General features: G+C 40.4%; 1 protein-coding gene across 4 annotated transcripts in view; it reads right to left on the bottom strand.

Annotated features, from left to right (window-relative positions):
• erbin (erbb2 interacting protein) overlaps positions 1–21,381 on the bottom strand; it is a 62,699-nt gene that overhangs the window by 32,276 nt on the left and 9,042 nt on the right. For 3 of the 4 annotated variants that reach the window (XM_028024896.1, XM_028024895.1, XM_028024893.1), the window contains exons 2-3: positions 16,631–16,699; positions 81–275 (exon numbers count right to left, since the gene is read on the bottom strand). In XM_028024896.1, coding sequence (XP_027880697.1) covers positions 81–266 — 186 coding nt within the window. In that variant the 5' untranslated portion in view covers positions 267–275; positions 16,631–16,699. The remainder of the gene's footprint in view (positions 1–80; positions 276–16,630; positions 16,700–21,381) is intronic. The other variant, XM_028024894.1, reaches the window with a different exon arrangement.

The following is a 21,381-nucleotide window of genomic DNA, read 5'->3' as shown; positions in this document are numbered from 1 at the left end:
AAACTCGCAGGTTTATCAACAGCGCAAACTCTATCTTGCGTTGTGAACCAGCTTTTCAGGAACGTTCAAAAATGTCGTACTTTAGGCAGTTCCTCGATCTGGTTGGCATCGAGGTAGAGCTCCTGCAGCGTCTTCTCGAAGCCGAAGATCTCCTTAGGAACCGTCTCCAGGCTGCAGTGGGAGTAGTCCAGAGATGTCACCACCTCCTCCTCACCTCGCAAGCACCGGCACGGCACCAGCCGAACAAAGAAGCTCCGCTTGGACATCGTCACGGGCTGGAGAGGGAGAGAATTACAAGTAATTGTTGCAGTAATTCGGGAGTGTCTGTTGTTGCAGTGTCTGTGTGTGTAGTGAGAGAATATGAAGTTTAAAAACCTAGCTGTGTAGGATTTCATCTTTTATCTTGATGATAAAAGTGCAACATACAACGTCAACACTGTAAAGAAGACAGCTTCTTTACAGTTTTCTTTAAAATTAAGATTTTAATTCAAACATTTGATGCTACGATACTCGTACATACATATAAATACAAAACAGAAGTGAATGTGGCGGATCATTTCTGTTCGGCGTTAAGCTGTTTGTATTCTGTTAGGTATAGCTCTGGGACCGTTTTCTATGTTTACTCTTGGGTCGCCTCAGAGCATGACTGGCTGATTTATGATAAACATGCATTTCCTGGAACGTTTTGTGCAACTCGTTTCTTCTTATCCTGCCCAGCGTTAACGTTGCTGTGGCAAACTGAACTTCCCGGCTCCACAGCAGAGGAGCCGGCAGCACCGTCAATGTGCAATAGAGTAAAAAAATAACTTAACACTGAGATTTCTTTTTCTTTTAATGAACACTGAGTGTCAAATTACCTTATTTACACAAGCAAAGAGGACAAACTATGCACACATCAATTTAAATACATTTTGTGGAAAATTACAAAATGTAGTTAAATATACATTTTGTAACTTTGTATACAAAATGTATCTATTATAGCTCTATGATAAAGAGAATTATTTTTAGTTCTCTTTATTATCTTGTGGGGAAAAGGCATCATTCCACTGGTCGGCCATGTGGTGACAATACGCCTGTCAGAATAACAAATTTTGGTGGACGATAAATTGTCCCAGACGTTATTGCGAGAAACGATAATATTGTTGCTTAGAGACAACAATAATACAATGGTAATGGCATAAAAATGCAAGAACACATTGTTAGAGGTCAATAAACCATCCAGTTGTTAGTAGAAAGAGAAAAACAATAAATCAAGCGAGCTTGCTTTAATTTATCAAGTGATTAATTGATAAATAGGCCTGTCAAGATAAATTTTGCAGGATGGTAAGTTGTCCCAATAATTACTAATATAAATGATAATATCGTTGTCTTAAGACCAGTTTTTTGTTTTTTTTTACTTTTATGACTACATATTTTCCAACGTTCAGGTTGTAGCTCATAAAACGCATGTAAAGCGATAGCTATTATGTAGCTGCTTTTTATTGAAAACTCTTCTTACTGCAAACAATATGAATAAAACAAAGACGCCTCAAGTCGCTCAATGAAAAGTCAGACAAAAGAGACGTTGTAGAGAAATGTTAGCATATATTGTTATTGTTCAAATCTGGGGTCAACAACACGGTTTTCACTAAGTACAGTGCCCAATATGGAATGCGCGCTGGTCAACAGAGGCTTTGTTCACTGGAGCATGCAGAGAATGTGACTTTTCCTCCCCCTCATCTTAATCTGAGTGCTGCCACAACACATAATCTCAGCGCACTTCATTCACCGTGAATCTTCACAGTCTAGCCGAGCCGGAACATGGCGATGGTCTTCCTCTAAATTAAAGCCAGACTGTGCTGAAATTGGAATCAGAAAACTTTATTAAAAAGAATCTAAATTAAACCTTTTGTTTCCGATGAAATTTAAAATGTCGCATTTAGCTGGTATGTGCAGATATGGCAAAAGGTGAGTTTTAGGGAACATGATTAATTTGCCTCTCCTGGCGTTTGTCATGTTGAAAGAAATCCAACTGGTTTCTTTCTGGTTACATAATGAGGATATTTTTCAGAAGCAGCCTTTGAAATCTCCCTAAAACTTATCTGGAAAAGAGCAACAGTCAGCGGCGATTCCTCCATCTCCAAAGTATGCATGAACTTGCCCCCACACCACCGGAGATATGCACAACCAGGAGGCTGTCGGCCTCCCACACAATCTGTGCCATAAAAGCAGACGGCTCGTGTATAAATACTCCGTCAACCCCTCTGGTGATGGACCAGATTTCTCAGAGTGCTTGGCTCCATTCATCCAGAGTAAAGAGAAGTGAGCGCATGTAGAGACGGTGCAAGTCGTATAGAGAGGAAGAAGGGGCGCGGGGTGGCAGTTGTGGGCTGTCGTTAGGTACGCTACAGAGAGCAATGAGGGGGGGGGGACAGAAGCCGTCAGGAGGAGTGGGTGGAGCTGAAAGAGCTGCAAGGAAAGCAGAACGGGCCTAGAAATGTTGATAAGAACAGATGAGCAGAACCTGTTAAAACCTACACAGGAATTCATTCAGATTTAATGGTTTCCAACGGCGGAGAAGTGTTAAAAAGCAAACAAGGCGTGATTATGCGGCGCAGTGTTGTTGTACTGCAATTATGGAAACTTTTAAAGGATGCCACCAAAGATACAACCTTCGCTCACTAGTACTTTGCATGTGCGTTGTTTAAGCCTGCCGCAATTAATTGCGTATAAAGTTAAAAGGAGTGCTATAATTTCCATTCTGATTATATTTTTTGAAGGGTAATTTTGTTTACAGAAATTTCTGCCGTTTTATTTATGATTTCGATTGTGTTTTGTTTTTATTTCCGTTTTATTTATCGTTTTTAGTTGCATTTTATTTTGGATATTTAGAATGTCTTCCAGTTCCACTGTGGAGTGCTCTGACAGTTATTAAAATGCCTTGAGGCTTCGTTAAATCACGTTTTACTATTTAGCCCGCTGTGTGGTCTCAAAAACAACAATATTATCGTCTATCGCAATAATTTCTGGGACGATTTAATATCCAGTAAAATTTGTTATTGTGACAGGCCTATTGTCACGATAGATCTGTCGTGACAATAGGCCTGTCGTTCTTTGCCACCGTTCTCCAGACACGTTGCAGCTGTCTAATAGGAATGCCGACAATAGAAAATCTTGTGGTGGTGATAGAAGCGGTAAATACTGCAATGAAATGCATCAGTTGCCATATATCTTGATTTCCCTCCCTCTTCTCTTTCAGATCTGTGACTGTTAGCATTTTGGATAACATTATTTATGTCTGGTGTGAGACTCTACAAGTTGCTAAACATGACATTAGCATGTACAGGGACGATTCATGACACTTGGATTATGTTAGCTAACCATTACTGCACTCCAACCAGTCCTTTGCGGTATTAATTTTGCACACTGATATTGTGATGACTATTTATTTGCAAGATATTGAGCAAACATAGTTGTTAGGCATGTTATCTCCATTTCTTATAGAGGTTACACTGAAATAGTTGCATGTTTTCAATCATAGTGGCTTTCAAAAATAAAAGCACTGTTGATAAATGAAGGATCAAAGCCTCAGGCTAATTTGTGTGTGATGCTACACCAGGTGGAAACATGCAAGCACAATCCGATGTGCTGGGATCCATCACTTGTTATTTCTTGCATCGTAACCTGTTATGACATGAATATGGTTCTTACACAAAATTTGTACCATTTCCTTCTTAGCTTAAATTCATATGATTCCAAATATGTGAGCCACAGAATTGCTTAATGCCAAAGCTTTTCTACAAAAATTTTCATGTTAAGTTTCTCATAACTTTCTATTGAAGCTTTCATGCAGAAATAAAGTGCAAGCAGACCAATTAAGCACATCAAGAAAACACTTCGGAAACGTCAGAAAATGATCAGCAGGCAAGTCGACGATACATCACATCCACATGTGGAGAACATATCTGTCCAACTTGAGGCGCGTTTTCAAAAAATGATCAGCTTTGAAAAGATTAATGAACAGAGTCATCAGGGAAACTTGAGTATTACTTCAATACAGGCTGCCTTATGTCTATGCTCCACTTTGCTATGTATTGCAAATTTTTGCTCAGGTCCCTCTTGAAAACGAGATCTAGATCTCAACGGGGTTTACCTGATTAAATAAAGGAATATGAAAAAAAAAATACTTTCTTTATGGATACGTTCATATTTGTGAACTTTTTTACTTCTCTGTTGTAGAATAGCTTTTGAAAATTTAATTAACAGAGACGAGGACTGTCAGTGTTGGTTGAAAAGTAATCTGGAAGGCGGCACACTAATGAAAGTGGTGCATCCTGCAGCACAGATAAGCTTATCCACTGACCTACATGTTTCTGGAATGATCACCGACTACTCGTCAAGCTCCATCAGGAGCCTTCACTTCCTTTGGTAAGGAAATTCAAGACATGCTACACAGACTCCAGCCATGTTAAGCTCTCAGCAGAGATATTCCTTCTTAGCCTACTTCTTTAAGCAAAAAAATCATCATCGTGCTGGGAAATGCCTGATAGCAGAGAAACTGGTACAAAAAAAAAGAGAGAAAAATTTAAGAATCTCAGTGTGAACTTTCACAAACAGTGGCCGCATTTATTGAGAAATTTTAAAAATGTGTGGGAATGCGAGAACTGCGGCCATATGACTCTGCAGCCTCGCAGTGAACTTTGTGGCTTCCTCTGTGCAGCACTGAGTAAAAACCATCCAGAGGGCAGAGCAGTCTCAGAATACCATTTACTCTCTCACTCACAGCCAGGAAACCACTTTCCTCTTACAACCCCGTCTCTGTGTAACTCAAGTGCCTCCTGGGTCATGGCTGTTGCTATAGAGACTATAATCTAGGGCAGAATAGGCTAAAGCCTTAAACAACACTTGCAGAATTGAACTTGCTATGTATGTAAACCGTTATTGAGTGGTAACTAGGCAAACAGACAAGATATTAAGGTCCTTTTATTAGTTTTGTAAGCTACTCCAGCGGACCGTGGTATTCGCTAGAGTTGGAGACCACAAGCACTCACTACACAGAATCTGTAAATACTTGAGTCCCCTCTAAAACTGCTTAGAAATGCCTACTTTAATAATTCAAACACCATATAAACCTTAAAATTCATGAAGACACACTGGAAACCACCTTTGCATGTCTGCAAAACATCTTTGGTCTTTTTCATCCAAAGATAAGGAATAATATTGATTTGTTTCAGCATCATCAATATTATTCTTGCCTTAATTAATCATTGTCACAATTATTTGCCATCAGTGGAAAGGATAATATTAATATACTTGAGAATTTACATTTTTTTAAGAACTTATTGCTCCTAGATTGGCAGTTTTGCAAATGCCAGCCAACAGCGTGTCGAGGAGCATTGTGGATAAGTATTTCAGCTTCCCAAGCTGCATTTTCTTTAAAATATTTTAGAAATGGTAGGTGAAAAAAAATCCACGAATAGGGGAACTTGGAGGTAGCTTTGGGGTTCAAAGCTACCTCCTTAGCTTTGAAAACAGTTTCCATTAAAACGGGTTGTTGATTCAGTCTAGGTTTTAGTTGAACTTGTGCCATTTCACAGCACAATTAAGTGCTTAAGCTGTTATAAAAATGCTAAGTAAATCAAACATGAGAGTAAAGGATTTTTCAAACATGGATGAAAGAATCAAGGCAACACTCCCGGTATGTTTTTGATGAGGGAACATTAGATCATGATGTTAAGCTAACAAAAGTTAATTTCACATAATACTGCCCCTTTAAGTATAAGCTATTACTCATTTATAATTCTTTACAACTTGATGCTTTCTAATCTATTAGTTAGTTATTCCTAATTCACTGATTTCATCATCAATATTAGTGTTGCCTTAAACATTGTCACAATTATTTGCTCCATTTTCATTTGTTGGTTTATATTTTAGAATTTTATTCATTTTTCTACTTCCTGTGTTTCCAAAGTTTTTTTTCTGTCTAATACATTCAACAAAAATGTTCCTATGCAATACTCTGTGCTACACTGGTAAGAAAAATGCTCTACAATTAACCAATAATTTAAGAGAAAAAGTTGATGCATGCATTCTTATGATCACAATTATGTTGGGATAAAATCTGCATCTGATCTGGAGATTTTTACCAATCTGAATCGCCGATTAAAGCCGACTGAGGCGGGGAAGTTACGAGAGTGTCACCGAGTGCGTCAGGGGGCTAAGCGGAAACAAGCACAGCTTTTGACGGCGGCGAACAGCTTGTGTTATTTATAGGAACCCCTCTGGTTGATATGGCAGAATGTGATTAGTACGAGCTAGCTCCTGCTTTACGAGAACAGCTTTTCATCCAGATTGCAGCGGCCTGTTACAGGATTGCTTAGCCGCAGCTGCAAATTTACATCAGAGATTACGGCAACCCAAACAATGCACAGCAGGGGGTGAGGGGATGGACAGGGTTAGAGCTGCCTGAGATGGAAGAGGAAAGAAGAAGAAGAAAAAAAGAAAAAAACACCTCCTTGACATAGGTAGAGAGCTAGCGAGCTTTCTGTCTCATTCTATAACGCAGCTTTGACTCACCTTTTGAACTGGATGCTTTACAACACATACTTTATTCTTCACCCAATAATGAAAAATAATTCTGAATAATTAGCTGCCAACTCTATTATTGGTATGTTATTACCACTCGACCTCAGAGTAAAATGAGGTACTATGCTCCTGTAAAGGTAACTTTGAAGCATCTTAATGCAGTTTCCATTTGCAGTGGTATCAAAATAATCAAAGGGTTCATGATTGTAAAACCTCATATACAGAACAGAGTTGAATAAAAATGGAAATGGATCAGAGGCTCATAAAAACAAATACTGCTCTGAAAATTAAACAACCTCTTAAAAGAGTTCTTTACGTGAATTACAATAGGTACTAATGTTATCACACCAAACTAAACAATAACTGAATTTATTCAAATTTTGAAACCAATGTTGTTTTTTTTTAGGATTTTGTTTGATTTTGGGGGTTTGCAAAAATCATTAGAGGAGGACTTATTTTCAAAATGCAATGTTTACTTTGACTACCGAGATAAATAATGCAATAATTTAGCAATACTAAGAACTGATAAAGTGCTTGTTGGTGGTTTGCAACCAGATTTTTACCCAAAAAACTAGTTCAACATGTGGCACTCTTTGAATAAATCAAGTGCTTTCGTTTTCCAAAGCTGAGGCACTGAAAACAGAATATATGTAATATATATGTAAACTGGCATATTCAATTCAGTTCAAAATTCCTTGATTAATCCCAAAGGAAAAACTAAATGTTGTAACTCATTATTTAAAGGGTTGTCATAGATACCGACAGCTACTGAGAGCAAGGATCTCCTGTTGAGCTCAGAGACAGATCAACTTTCTGTGAGTGGTGTTTAGAAGAGCGGCCTTTTAAATCGATTTCATTACATGAGCGCAAGAATTGTTGACAGGTTGCTGTTTTAAATGGATAAGAAATTAATTAGTATTTAAAGCAACAGAGATCAGAATAGACTGTTACAGAGCAGCCTAATAATTCACCATTTCACTGGCGAGATAAACACTGACCGATTTCATCATCGGACTTGGAGGTCCTCTTTATGAAACTAAAGATTTACTTTGTTCCTTAAGTACCAGATGCCCTGGTTGATGCCTTGATGTCACTGTCTGCTTCAGTATTGTGTAGACTTTTTTATACTAATTTTCTCCCTTTTTTAAGACTTAGATAATAAACTATAGCAGAAAACTCATGCAAGTTTAGCAGAAACAAGCAAACTCAATTTCTTGTAGGAGTGTTTAAGTTATTCTGCTGCCGCTCACCAGGAGCAGACTGGGCGCTCAATTTCCTGGATGGGAGAAGCGGTGATGCGTTTAGGAGCATTAAGGAAACTTAAGCTTCCAGAAAGTTATTTGCAGAAGAGTAAAGATTTTATAGAAATGTATATCAGTCATCACAAAAAAATTATTTGCATGTCTCATATGTAATAAATGTTTATTTGCCCCCATTTTCCCAAAATATCAATATATAGTCCAGCTGTGCTCTCTTCATCACCATGAAGACACTAAAAGAAGAAGTTCTCACTTCCTGTAATTAAATATTTCCACATATTTCCTCAATGTTGGTTCAATGTATACAAAAATACCCAAGTCCTGTCATGTCATGTAAGGTTTACAGAAAATATGAACTACAGAAACCGAAACTAAACGCTGGTTAATATTCAACCAGTTTGACATTTTTAGCATCCTCCCACCACGAAGCTCCAAACAAAGATTCCACCAACTTTGATCTAATTTGGTTCTGCTAAGGTAAGGAAAGAGTTTTCTTTACCTTTCTCAGACACACACACAGACACATACATCAAGTAACACAAAGCAGTAAAAACCTAAAAAAAAAAAAAACTAATTTTTTTTTTAAAAAGCAAACTGATACCACAGCAAAACAGTTTCATTTTCACAAGAGAAGAATATTAGGCTGCTTAAAAAGTCGAGTCATTAACGATACTAACACCTTCTTAAAAAGTTCAGAGATTTCCTGTTAAGGTCCGTGAGTCTTCATTTTATACGTCTTCCTACTATATCAGTGTCAGTTTTATTAATACAACACACATCTCACACTAACAGGTTCAACTGACAAACGACAAAAACCTGTAAAACAGTGACCACAGACCCATCTTTCCTAAACTCAACAATGATTTACCGAAAACATAATCAGAGCCTCTCATTAGGAAAACACAGTGGATCTACTCATGTCTCCGCTGGTAGCGACTGTCCGACCCAAACAGATGTTGCGAGTCGCTTCCCATTCCCTCAACAATCACATGAGCTAGCAGTTTAAAACCGCTCTCACATGGGACGACAATGCCAGACTTCATCAAGCTCAAACTGGGCTCGCAGAGCGTGAGACATCGTTTCACACATGCCTCGGCCACAAACGCCCACTCCTTGGAGAATCATTGACATGTGGCGTCTTGGTAGCGGAGAAGGTTGCAAGACATTGCCTAAACAACTTGCATGCGAGTCACAGAACAGACCAAAACACACCACAGTCTACCATTATGCTCTCCATTTCACCTTCTTCCTAACTGTGTTTTTGTTCATTAAATTCCATTGGTTGATATGTGTTCAAAAGAGAGCAGGGGACTAATAGGAGTTTTAATGCAGGGTGAGTTCAATTATCTTCTGGGAGTTTTTACTAAAAACTTTTTTTTTGAGGAAATAAAATCTATAGTCTTAAAGTCATTACTAACAGAAGACATCTAGTATATTTTGCAATTGACTTGATGGAACTAGGAAATGTGTCAGTATGAGCCAGAGAAGGGATATTATTTCTACACACATTGGATCCATTTTTAATTAGATCAAAGATCTACTGGATTTTAAGTCAATGTGTCCTATCCACACAAAAACGGCAATTTAGGGTACCTTATACACATTTTGTTTTTAATTGGACAGTTTTTTGGGGGGTGGGGTAGGGTGGGGTTTACGCTTACACAATAGTCCAACTTTGAAGAATCTCAAACTAATATTAGTTACAAAAACATTTAATTTACCTTTGGGATCGAAATATTTTTGAATACTAGAAAAATTACAGAAATTAGTTTTTTTCTGGCAATATGGAACAAAGGCATCTGAATGAAAGAAGGTTGCTACACTTTACACTCATTGCAATAAAGTAAATTTTTAACCATATTTGTGTGCATAACCTTGTTAGGCACTTTGAGTTTCTGCTTGTAATGTTCTTCTATCTACATAGCTAAATTAAATGTAACAGAGTGATTCGTACTTTTTTCTTTTTCATTTCCTAATACCAAAGAACTTTCTTCCACTCCACCATGGAGTTTCCCACATGCCCTTGATCTCCATTACACTCATTCTGAGAGTGCTAGCACCAACTATTTGGACCTCTATTGAATAAAATCAGTTGCTAACTCGGTCAATATTTATGCAGTCATGTATTATATTTTTATTTGCCGTTTTCTGAAACAAACCTTTATGTTGACATTAAATACATTTTTTGTTTTTTATTAAAAAAAGCTAAATTGTGTTGATAAAGATTAGTTTCTAGATAAAAAAAGATCAAAAGACAAAACAAGAGAGACCATTTTTAAGCCTTCATGTTAATTCTAAATGAATTAACAGGAAGATGACATTTCTACCTTTATCCCAACATGACGCAACAAATGCAATAACGATGCATCATAAATGACACAGTTAACTTGACGTCACAGGATGTTGGTAATGAGAGCTTAGAGTCTCAGACACGCATATCAAGATAAGTAACTGCAGACCAGCAACTCAAGATCTGATGACTGGCCAGCGTCCCTTTTCTCTGATATCTACTCTCCAAAGGAAGCCTGAAAATATTCGGAATCTGGGATAGCTTCATTTAATACCCTTTGAGATGACCGTCATAATTACTCTAATGAATAATTCCCCATGTTATCTAAAGACACAGATACGCCTTAGGAGAATGAACGGAGACCTACTTTGACCCAATTTGTTCAAGCCTTCACAACTCGAAGGTTACGGAGATGCCTCGGGTCCCCCAGAGACAGATAGAAGCTTGGCATAAGGCAGTCCCTCCTTCAAAGGTTACGTTCTCACTACCACACATCGAGATCATCAATATGTCATCATCATGTTTATGCTCTGGCCTTTTGCGCGAGCAGCTAATCGTTGCTCCTGTATTTCACCCCGTCTTGAAATGTTGGCCTGTGGGGGGAAATATGTAAACAACTGTGACGCTTACACCAACACAGCATAACAAACACGGGGCTGATATAAAATGATGATAAACATAATTTTATTAATTTTCCATAAACCCATTAATACAAAAGTCACAGCCAGAACCCGTACACTGCCACAGGCCCTAGACGCAGAAGTCTTACGCTTACTCAACCGTAAAGCTAGACAACAAGAAAAACAAACTGGTTGCCATTAGCAACCACATGAAAACAGCTTCCTAAGACGTGTATCTACCAGGTGGATAATGCGAGCTTCTAGATAGACCGCAGACTCTCATGAACTACCTGCTTGAGATTCTGAAAGCCACTTCCTGGCTACATAAAGACAGACGCCAGTGCTGCTGAAATGTGCAACAAGACAATATCCTGTGAGATGAGCTCACCGCAGATGCTGAATCTCAATCACGCAAAGGACGTCAAGCGATTTTACAATTCGAATTGTACCAATCGCTTTAAAAGAACAGTGACGTAGGCAGAGCTGGAGGATTAACAACTAGTTAGGATCAGTAAAACATAGTTTTTGACCACCAATCTGACCACATTTACCTTTTTACAGTGGAGTCCATGTGCGACAGTCGGAGTTCAGTCATTTGGTTTAAAAACAGTTGAGGACGCAGGGAGAGCTGCAACAGGATGAACAGGTCCACTGACTGCTGACAGAGTTTGCCTAAATATTTGCATAATGTTGCACCATTTATACTGACTGACTTTGAAATAGCAGAGCGAGTTCATCCAATACGTTTTGTCGTGCAACTCTTCCCATCAAAAAATGCAGAAAGCTCAAACCAGCCGCAGTTTGTCACAAAGAAATTATGCATTAAAAAAAACTGAAGAAGCCACTTCACATCAGGTTGCTTCAATAAGATGTTGCATAACCTCTGTGAGTGTGTGGTATAGGTTAGATTTAGATTTTGACTGCTCAGGGAGGCAACAGCATCAGAGACTCAAGGTTTGTGGCCAGACAGAGAATAAAAAACATCAACAACAAAGAAAGACTTCGTGGCATTTGTTCTGATTTTTATTTTTACACTTCTGACGCCGTGCAACAGTTAGATATGAACATGCTAAAAAAAAAAATCTGTTGGTCAATTCAGTTTGTTTTTCAAAAAATATTTTGTTCAAATTAAAGGACCGCCTTAGCAGCTAGCGGCTTCTGTGGAAGTCTGTCATGTTTCTATTTTAATGTGGAACACATGAGTACTATGTAACTATGTAAACATCATTGTAAGATAAAATGCAAGTTTCCTGCAGCTTTTTTAAAACCTTTTTAAGATAATTATGAATGGAATTTAAAACCTACATCTCCACAAAAATGTACAGAATTCATCCAGCCAACTGGCAATAAGTTTCACTTACCCAAGATAGATGCAAAGAGGCTAGCTAGCAAGCAAAGGTATATTAGCAGCTAGTTAGCAGTAGAGTGTCAAAAACTTTTGCCTGATAGAAAAGTCCAGTGAGAAAAGAAAAAGAAAGAGAAACAGAATATACTAAATTAAATTGTCCGCCAAGAAAAATTTAAGACTTGTAATTAATGTTTTTAATGCCAACTTGCTTTTTAAAATGAATTTAAGTCATTTTAAGGCATTAACTTTAGATACATAAATTTAAGACTTAAGGATGTGTGTAGAGCCAGTTTTAAATGGAATGAAGCAACAAAAATAAAAAATAAATGTGATATTCCACACACTGGTAAAAAGAACAAAAAAAACAACAAACCTGATAGTCATTTATCAAATCCTTTCAATGCAAACACATGATGTATGTAAATCAGCATATGGCATATCCACAAAAAGGGGAAAGGCTCATCCAAAGGACAATATTTTCTACCCAGCTTCATCACTTCTTTTAGAGTTTAAAAGAAGTGATACAAGAATGTTTTACAGTCCATTACCAACATAGAGTAATAAAGCCCTGGTGTTCACCCTGCTTGATTTTAAAGCCATTTATAATATGCATTTAGTATTTCCTTCACAGGGGTTTCTAATAAACCATAGCAGAGTTACGGGGCGAGTGCATAACTCCACAAAATGTTGAATTCCAGTGCTAACAAAGAAGGTTGTCTCTTTTGAACCCATTCAAGCAAAACAATAAAAATATAAAGCCCTGAAGATAGATCTAACGATCTAGGTCAGCCCCATAGCTGCCCAGGAAAGGAAGAAGCAGCAAAACAATGGTACACTAGATAAAGACAATAGCAACATATAAATATATATGAAAAAAACCTTCTTAAAAAAATCTCTCAGTGAACATGTTTAAAAGAGCCATAAATGAAGAACTGGACCAGCAATCTGACATAGTTGCTTGTTTGTTCTTCTTCTTCTATGAGGGTGAAACAGACTGAGGGAGAGCGATACGATTTGCCAAGATTCAATAACCAGGTCAGACATATTCAGGTCAGAGCTATGCATCCATGCAAACATTGCAGCAATTTCCCTGCTTCCATCCTGAGGAAGGCTGAAAAGAAAAAGATTTCTCCTAATTGCCTCATCATCGGATCTGATCATTAAACACGGTTTCAAACAGCCTGCAAACACATCAGCCTCAAAAATTGTGTTTATTGTATTTTAATTGTACTGTGCTATTAAAAGATTCCATTAAAATATACATTTTAACTGAAATATTCATGATAAATATCCTTTTTCAGCCAGAAACATCAGCCAAAGTACTATTAGATTGTATTAGTTTCATCAACTTGTGCGTCACATGTACGGTAGTTAAACAGATCTGTATTAGGAATATTCTGACTAATCCAAAATGCTGCTAAACAAGATGGCAGAACTGAAATCACTGAAACTACCCCATCATATTCCAAAGAAAGGTTCGTCTTAATCATGCATCATCAGCAAGGATGCCAGAGGCAGTAACTACTTAGAAATTTTTGTATGCAGGAAATTTGCCCCTGAAGCTGAAGCCGCCATTAAAAAAACAAGTCAACACAAGTCACCAAGTCACCATTGTCGTCATGACAATTCACAGGATGGATGGGATTTCTTCTCTGAAGCAGTAGTTTAATCACCTGGATTTACAGAGCAGGAGATCCGTCACGAGAAGAGAGCTATGAATCATTCATTTTCTGTCCCATGTAATTTGGCACCTGTATTAGTGAAATGAGGATCCCGGTTTAATTTACTGAGAAAGCCTTTCGCAGCGGCAGAAAGACAAAGAGCAAAGGAATTACAGGAGAAGTCATCAAACAAGTAAAAGCTGCACCAAAGAAACGGAAATGCCTCAGCTTTCAACACACAAACCTGTCTCTGTCAACAAAGGCACATGACTATGTAAAGTAGCAATATGCCTCTTGCTGCTTTTACTTTCAACCTTCCATGATTGGTCAAAACCGGTCCTAAGCTGAAATACAATGCATTAAAAAAAATTATTCAAAATCTTTTTTTTTTTTAAATCAGGCTACGCTTCCTATACCTAAGCAAAATATTACTGAACTCCAAAAAAAACACCACACTTCAATGTGGAAGCTGTTACTGCTGGAAAAAGCCTCTGTGGAAAGTTGAATGCTTCAAGAGTCAATTAAATTAGAGGAAACAAAAAACTGTTTGAATTTTTAATAACTAACTTTTTTTAATGGAAGAATATCCACTGCTCCTTCAGGCTGATACTTTTAAAACGGTGAGTGAGACTTCAGCAAACGACAAGAAGGAAAGTATCACGGCAAAGGCAGTGTCATGTCGTTTTAGACCAACTCATCATGGAGTACACACAGACTAGTGTAGCTATTATAAATGCTCCAATTGCCCCCCGAAAGATGCTAAAGTTCAACATAGCTCTGTAATCATGCCTTCGTTTTGAAAAAAAGTCAAATTTAACTGTAGAGCGGTGCAACACAGACTGCTCTTTCTCTCATGCGCACACACTGTTGGGCTCTCCTAGACACCACCACTGATCAAAACAAACAAATGAAATAAATAACTGATTTTAACAATCTATTCTGCAACAGTAAATCTGAGCTTTTTCCTAAAATGAGCTGTTATTCATCTTTTTTTCCTACAGGAAAAAATAAGGTGATATTTCACACTTTTATTTTTGGGTTGAGCAAAAATAAAAGTAGAAAAACATTCCATGTCTTGTAAAGAAGGAAAGAAGTTATTTTTGTTTGGTTTTGCCAAATTAAATGCCTCTATCCCACAATATGGAGGATTTTACTGTATTTGTATATTCTATTAACCAGAAAGAGAAATGCTCTTAAAGCTGGTCCCATTTTTTATTATTTTTTACCAGCAAAGATTTTTGAAGTCTGTTGTGCTAAAACTTTATCCTGACAGTAGAGAAAATAAGTAAATGTTAATTATTCAGAAACACTTGGAAATCACCAAGTTTAAGTTTCACAAAAACTGCAAATCAGCCACAAAATCTCACACCACACCTGTTCAACAAAAATAATGACGTGCTTTCAACAGGATAATAAAGTGACATGATTTTATGATCATTCAGCTTGACATGGATCATCCCTTCTTCAGTGTCCACTTCAGGGTGTACACAGTCACCATGGGGTGGGTTCAAGGATTCATCACGACATTGGACTGCTGTGACACAGCAAAAGAACGTCCTTCTCTGTGTGTCTTTATTACATTACCAATGATTTATTGGGCCCTGTTTTCTAAAGTAATTTACAAGCACAGAGTGGCTAAAGTACAAAAAAAACAAACCTTTATGACATAGTGGCTAACCACCACAGAGCTCCGTTTGGCATAAACTAGAGCATGTATTCATTAGCAATGCATACAATATGAGCTGTTTAGATTCAGATGAGTTATCAGTGGTTTAGCTTGTGGGATTTGATGGACTTGGATGAAACAAGGCTGTAAAGCAAATTTGCCCAACTAGACCATGTTAAAAACCACTTAATACACAGTTTTATTCAAACGTTATGCTTGGATCAAATAGGGCGGCACAACTGTTTGAAAATGTATGATGATTGCCATTTCACTGTGGTCTGTAATAAAACTGCAAAGGACTAGATTAAGCCTCTCGCATGGAGTCCTACTGTAGACAATATAAATGCTGTTGTTGTTGCCCTCCTTTGAGTTCAAGAGCTACTCTGAACAGGGTATCTGCAGGTATCAGCAAACCAAATTTAAGACCTTTTAAGACATTTTCAATGCCAACCTGAATGAAATTTAAGACCCTCCAAAAAAACTATAAATAAGGGGAATAGTTAGGGTAAATGGCTGCATTTACGAACAAGCATAGCAAAAACTGTGAGCTCTGATTTGTGCCCATGATAGAAGCAAAAAAAAAAAAAAAAAGCTAGCTAGCTAGCTAGCTCACTAGCAAAAGTATATAGTATTTGCAGCTAGTTACCGGTCAAATGCCTAGTCACAGAACGTAATAAAGATGTTTGGGTGCAAGTTAAAATTTTTGGCTGACAGAAAATTCCAACAAGAAAACCAAAAAAACTGCACGACAAATTTTAAGGCTTGTGATTGACCTTCTTAAAGCTAACTTACTTTTTAAAATGAATTTAAGACATTTTAAGGCATTTATTTTAAGTCACACAAATTTAAGACTGTGTGTGCGGACACCCTGTCTTAAGTTCACACCTTGCCTTTGAAAGGAAACCACAGAAAAACCTCCTCCGACTTAAACTGTATGAAATGTTAAATACCATGCAAAGATGTTTTGCAGGCACTGTAATATTTTCTGAGGGAACGATGACGCACTTAAGATTATTTTCTCATTTTTACAAGAGGCCACCGTAGCTTGTCTGTTTTCTTGAATAGGGTGTTCTTGTTTCTTGTCTAGTAATGTTTAACTGAGCAACGTGATTGCTAAAAGAGAAACCAGGTCAGAATTGACAATAAATTAACTATACTACTATCAAGTATGATCACAGCTGTGATAACAACACTAATGAAATGACTGGTCTGCCTTTCGTACCTTGTCATTTATGACTCAAGGACCTGGATTCCAGTGGTTGCCCTTTGACAGATCCAACAAGTTGATTACCTGATTAAAAAAAAAGATTAGGCAAACATCAGAAAGACAACATTTAAAAATGCTAACTCCAATAAATTAATTTGCACCATTAATGTCAATATAAAAGCAGAAATCATAGAACTGCTTTGAAACTTACAAGCTGCAAACTTTAACCTACTTGCTATAGCATGTGTGAAAATTGACGCTTTAGAAAATAACTTGTTATTCACAGGTTGTCCCTTTTATTACTTATCTGTTCTAAAAGCTAATGGGGTTGCAATATCCAACCTGGTTCAGTCTGTTAAAAGTTGCCATGTCTGGTTTGAGAGCTTTGAGATGAAGACAGAACTCTTAAAACAAAAAACCCAGGAAATTTAAAAACTTAAAAGATCTTACTTCTCAAGTCAAAATACTTAAGATTTTCTGTTTGTAATTTGTCTTTTGTATTTGAAGTACTTATGGAGGCGTGTTGTTCACGCTTGTAAAAGAGGTCTTGATCTCAATCTGGCTTTATCTGATTAAATAAAATAATAGATTCACAACAGCATTGTATGTGTACTTTCAGAATCAACCTAAAAAAAAAAAAAAAGATCTTACAAAAATTGTTGACCAGAAACGATTAATCAATTATTGAAATAATCTGTTATCTTTTAACTGGAGTATGCACACTAAAAAAAAAGGCCATTTGGTGAAGAAAACTTATTCAGAGCAGTAAATACCGGTATATATATTTTGCATTTAAGATAAAAGCACAGTTGTCTATAAAGTATGTTTTAGCCAAAACTCCTCAAGTTGTATCGTTTTAGCTTCACCTGGTTCAGATTTACTAAAGGAATGCCATGGCGTTTCATTTTAGGCCATAAAATGTTCATTTCCTTATTGAAAAGGTGAATTGGATTATTTTTTTATTAGCATCTCCTAGTGCATTTCTAATATTGTACAAAAAACGGTTTAAACAGTTAAATGAAAAATTAGTAGAACATGCCCTTTTTTAAATCCAATCAATCGTCACAATTGAGGGGTTAATCGATTACTAAAATAATCAATAGTTGCAGTCCTAAAAAAACAGGACTAGCTAAAAAGACGAGATCAGCTCTGTCCTCGAGGAACACAACAGAGCTGCACAACAGAAGGGAGGGAGGGGATGGACGAAGCGGCAGCAGAAAGAGAGAGAATGGCACAAAGGAGGAAACACTTTTGACTTATTCATAGAGGCTCCCGATCAGCTCCAAACACACTGGACTGCACCGACACTCATTAGTTTCTGCCCCACTTCCTCTGGGGTGCCTTTATCCTCATCACATCTATTTGGGATAAGGAGGCTCGACAAAGAAAACTTCCATCCATCACACACGGAGGAATAGAGAAAGAGAAGCTCCCATTTCAAGCTGAAGGGGGCTGACAGGAGAGATGGGGGTGGGGGGTGTTGGGTGTAATGGCTCTGGATTTTCTTTCTCCTCTTTTATTCCCTTTGATTCAGCACCACTGCAATCCATGAAACTGAAAGTGGCTGGGAGAAGGAAATCACCTGAAAGACCGGAGCGGAAGCACGGCAAACGGGGAGAAATTTACTTTGTGTAGAGATGAGTCACTTAGCACAGAAATGCTAATATTTATATAAGCTTTCAATTGCCCAATAGGTATTTCTATTTCACTTTCAAGCACCAATAATCAACTTAATACTTTTTTTTTAAATTCAATTCATGATATCACTTTTTTTCCTCAGCAATAATGTTTCAGAAGCTACAGCTTCTCTTGCTAGGCAACCAGCAAAATGTTTACTCCTATTATGATGTGGTCTGTTGACAATCGTGTTTTTAATATATTTTACTAAAGATTCAGTTAATCGTTTACAGACAATTAATTTGAATTGCCAACTAACTTTGAGCCTCGTAAAGTTTAATAAGTGGGAGTTTCAGCTCCCACTCATTTCAGCTCCTCCTCCATGGGCTGCTCCTCCTCCATGGGCTGCCACCTTATCGTGGTGGAGGGGTTTGAGTGCCCCAATGATCCTAGGAGCTATGCTGTCTGGGGCTTCATGCCCCTGGTAGGGTCACCCAAGGCAGACAGGTCCTAGGTGAGGGACCAGACAAAGTGCAGCCCGAAGACCCCAATGATGAAGGAAAACCTTGGACTTGGTGTTCCCTCGCCCGGACGCGGGTCACCGGGGCCCCACTCTGGAGCCAGGCCTGGAGGGGGGGCACGATGGCGAGCGTCTGGTGGCCGGGCTTTTACCCATGGAGCCCGGCCGGGCTCAGCCCGAAGAGGAAACATGGGCCCCCCCTCCCATGGGCCCACCACCCGTGGGAGGGGCCAAAGGGGTCGGGTGCACTGTGTGATGGGTGGCGGCCAAGGGAGGGGACCCTGGCGGTCCGATCCTCGGTTGCAGAAACTGGCTCTTGGGACGTGGAATGTCACCTCTCTGGTGGGGAAGGAGCCGGAGCTAGTGCGTGAGGTCGAGAGGTTCCGGCTAGAAATAGTCGGTCTCACCTCGACGCATGGCTCTGGTTCTGGAACCAGTCTCCTTGAGAGGGGCTGGACATACTTCCACTCTGGAGTTGCCCAGGGAGAGAGACGTCGGGCAGGAGTGGGCATACTTGTTGCTCCCCATCTCGGCGCCTGTACGTTGGGGTTTACCCCGGTGAACGAGAGGGTAGGATCCCTCCGCCTACGGGTGGGGGGACGGGTTCTGACTGTCGTTTGTGCTTACGTGCCGAACGACAGTTCAGATTACCCACCCTTTTTGGAGTCCTTAGAGGGGGTACTGGAGAGTGCTCCTCCTGGGGACTCCCTTGTTCTGCTGGGGGACTTCAACGCTCACGTGGGCAACGACAGTGAGACCTGGAGGGGCGTGGTTGGGAGGAACGGCCCACCCGACCTGAACTCGAGCGGTGTTCTGTTGCTGGACTTCTGTGCTCGCCATGGATTGTCCATAACGAACACCATGTTCAAGCATAAGGGTGTCCATATGTGTGTGCACTTGGCACCAGGACACCCTAGGCCGCAGTTCGATGATCGACTTTGTCATCGTTTCATCGGATCTGCGGCCGTATGTCTTGGACACTCGGGTGAAGAGAGGTGCGGAGCTGTCCACTGACCACTACCTGGTGGTGAGTTGGCTCCGGTGGCGGGGGCGAAAGCCGGTCAGACCTGGCAGGCCCAAACGTGTTGTGAGGGTCTGCTGGGAACGTCTGGCGGAATCCCCTGTGAGACGGAGCTTTAACTCCCATCTCCGGCAAAACTTCGAACACGTCGCGGGGGAGGTGGGGGACATGGAGTCTGAGTGGACCGTGTTCCGTGCCTCCATTGTCGAGGCGGCCGATCGGAGCTGTGGCCGCAAGGTTGTCGGTGCCTGTCGCGGCGGCAACCCTCGAACCCGTTGGTGGACACCTTCGGTGAGGGATGCCGTCAGGCTGAAGAAGGAGTCCTATCGAGCCTTTTTGGCCTGTGGGACTCCGGAAGCAGCTGATGGGTACCGGCGGGCGAAGCGGCATGCGGCTCGGGCGGTTGCTGAGGCAAAAACTCGGGTGTGGGAGGAGTTTGGAGAGGCCATGGAGAAAGACTTCCGCACGGCTTCGAGGCGATTCTGGTCCACCATCCGGCGTCTCAGGGGGGGGAAGCGGTGCAGCACCAACACTGTTTATAGTGGGGATGGTGTGCTGCTGACCTCTACTCGGGACGTTGTGGGCCGGTGGGCAGAGTACTTCGAAGACCTCCTCAATCCCACCAACATGCCTTCCACTGAGGAAGCGGAGCCTGGGGACTCTGGGTTGGGCTCTCCAATCTCTGGGGGCGAGGTCGCCGAGGTGGTTAAAAAGCTCCTCGGTGGCAAGGCCCCGGGGGTGGATGAGATCCGCCCGGAGTTCCTTAAGGCTCTGGATGTTGTAGGGTTGTGTTGGTTGACGCGACTCTGCAATATCGCATGGACATCGGGGGCAGTTCCCCTGGATTGGCAGACTGGGGTGGTGGTCCCCCTGTTCAAAAAGGGGGACCGGAGGGTGTGCTCCAATTATAGAGGGGTCACACTCTTAAGCCTCCCTGGCAAGGTCTATTCAGGGGTCCTGGAGAGGAGGGTCCGTCGGATAGTCGAACCTCGTATTCAGGAAGAGCAGTGTGGTTTTCGTCCTGGTCGTGGAACACTGGACCAGCTCTACACCCTCAGCAGGGTCCTGGAGGGTGCATGGGAGTTCGCCCAACCAGTCTACATGTGTTTTGTGGACTTGGAGAAGGCGTTCGACCGTGTCCCTCGGGGAGCCCTGTGGGGGGTTCTCCGGGAGTATGGGGTACCGGGCCCTTTGATACGGGCTGTCAGGTCCCTGTATGACCGGTGTCAGAGTCTGGTCCGCATTGCCGGCAGTAAGTCGGGCTCGTTTCCGGTGAGAGTTGGACTCCGCCAGGGCTGCCCTTTGTCACCGATTCTGTTCATCACTTTCATGGACAGAATTTCTAGGCGCAGCCAAGGTGTTGAGGGGATCCGATTTGGTGGCCTCAGGATCTCATCTCTGCTTTTCGCAGACGATGTGGTCCTTTTGGCTTCATCAGATCGTGATCTGCAGCTCTCGCTGGATCGGTTCGCAGCCGAGTGTGAAGCGGCCGGGATGGGGATCAGTGCCTCCAAATCCGAGGCCATGGTCTTGAGCCGGAAAAGGGTAGAGTGCCTTCTCCGGGTCAGGGGGGGTGTCCTGCCCCAAGTGGAGGAGTTTAAGTATCTC

Source organism: Xiphophorus couchianus, chromosome 8, assembly GCF_001444195.1.
Source record: "Xiphophorus couchianus chromosome 8, X_couchianus-1.0, whole genome shotgun sequence".
In the NCBI taxonomy this organism is placed as follows: Eukaryota; Metazoa; Chordata; class Actinopteri; order Cyprinodontiformes; family Poeciliidae; genus Xiphophorus; species Xiphophorus couchianus.
Note: the sequence above shows the minus strand (reverse complement) of the source record. Positions and strands in the feature narration are given on the sequence as shown.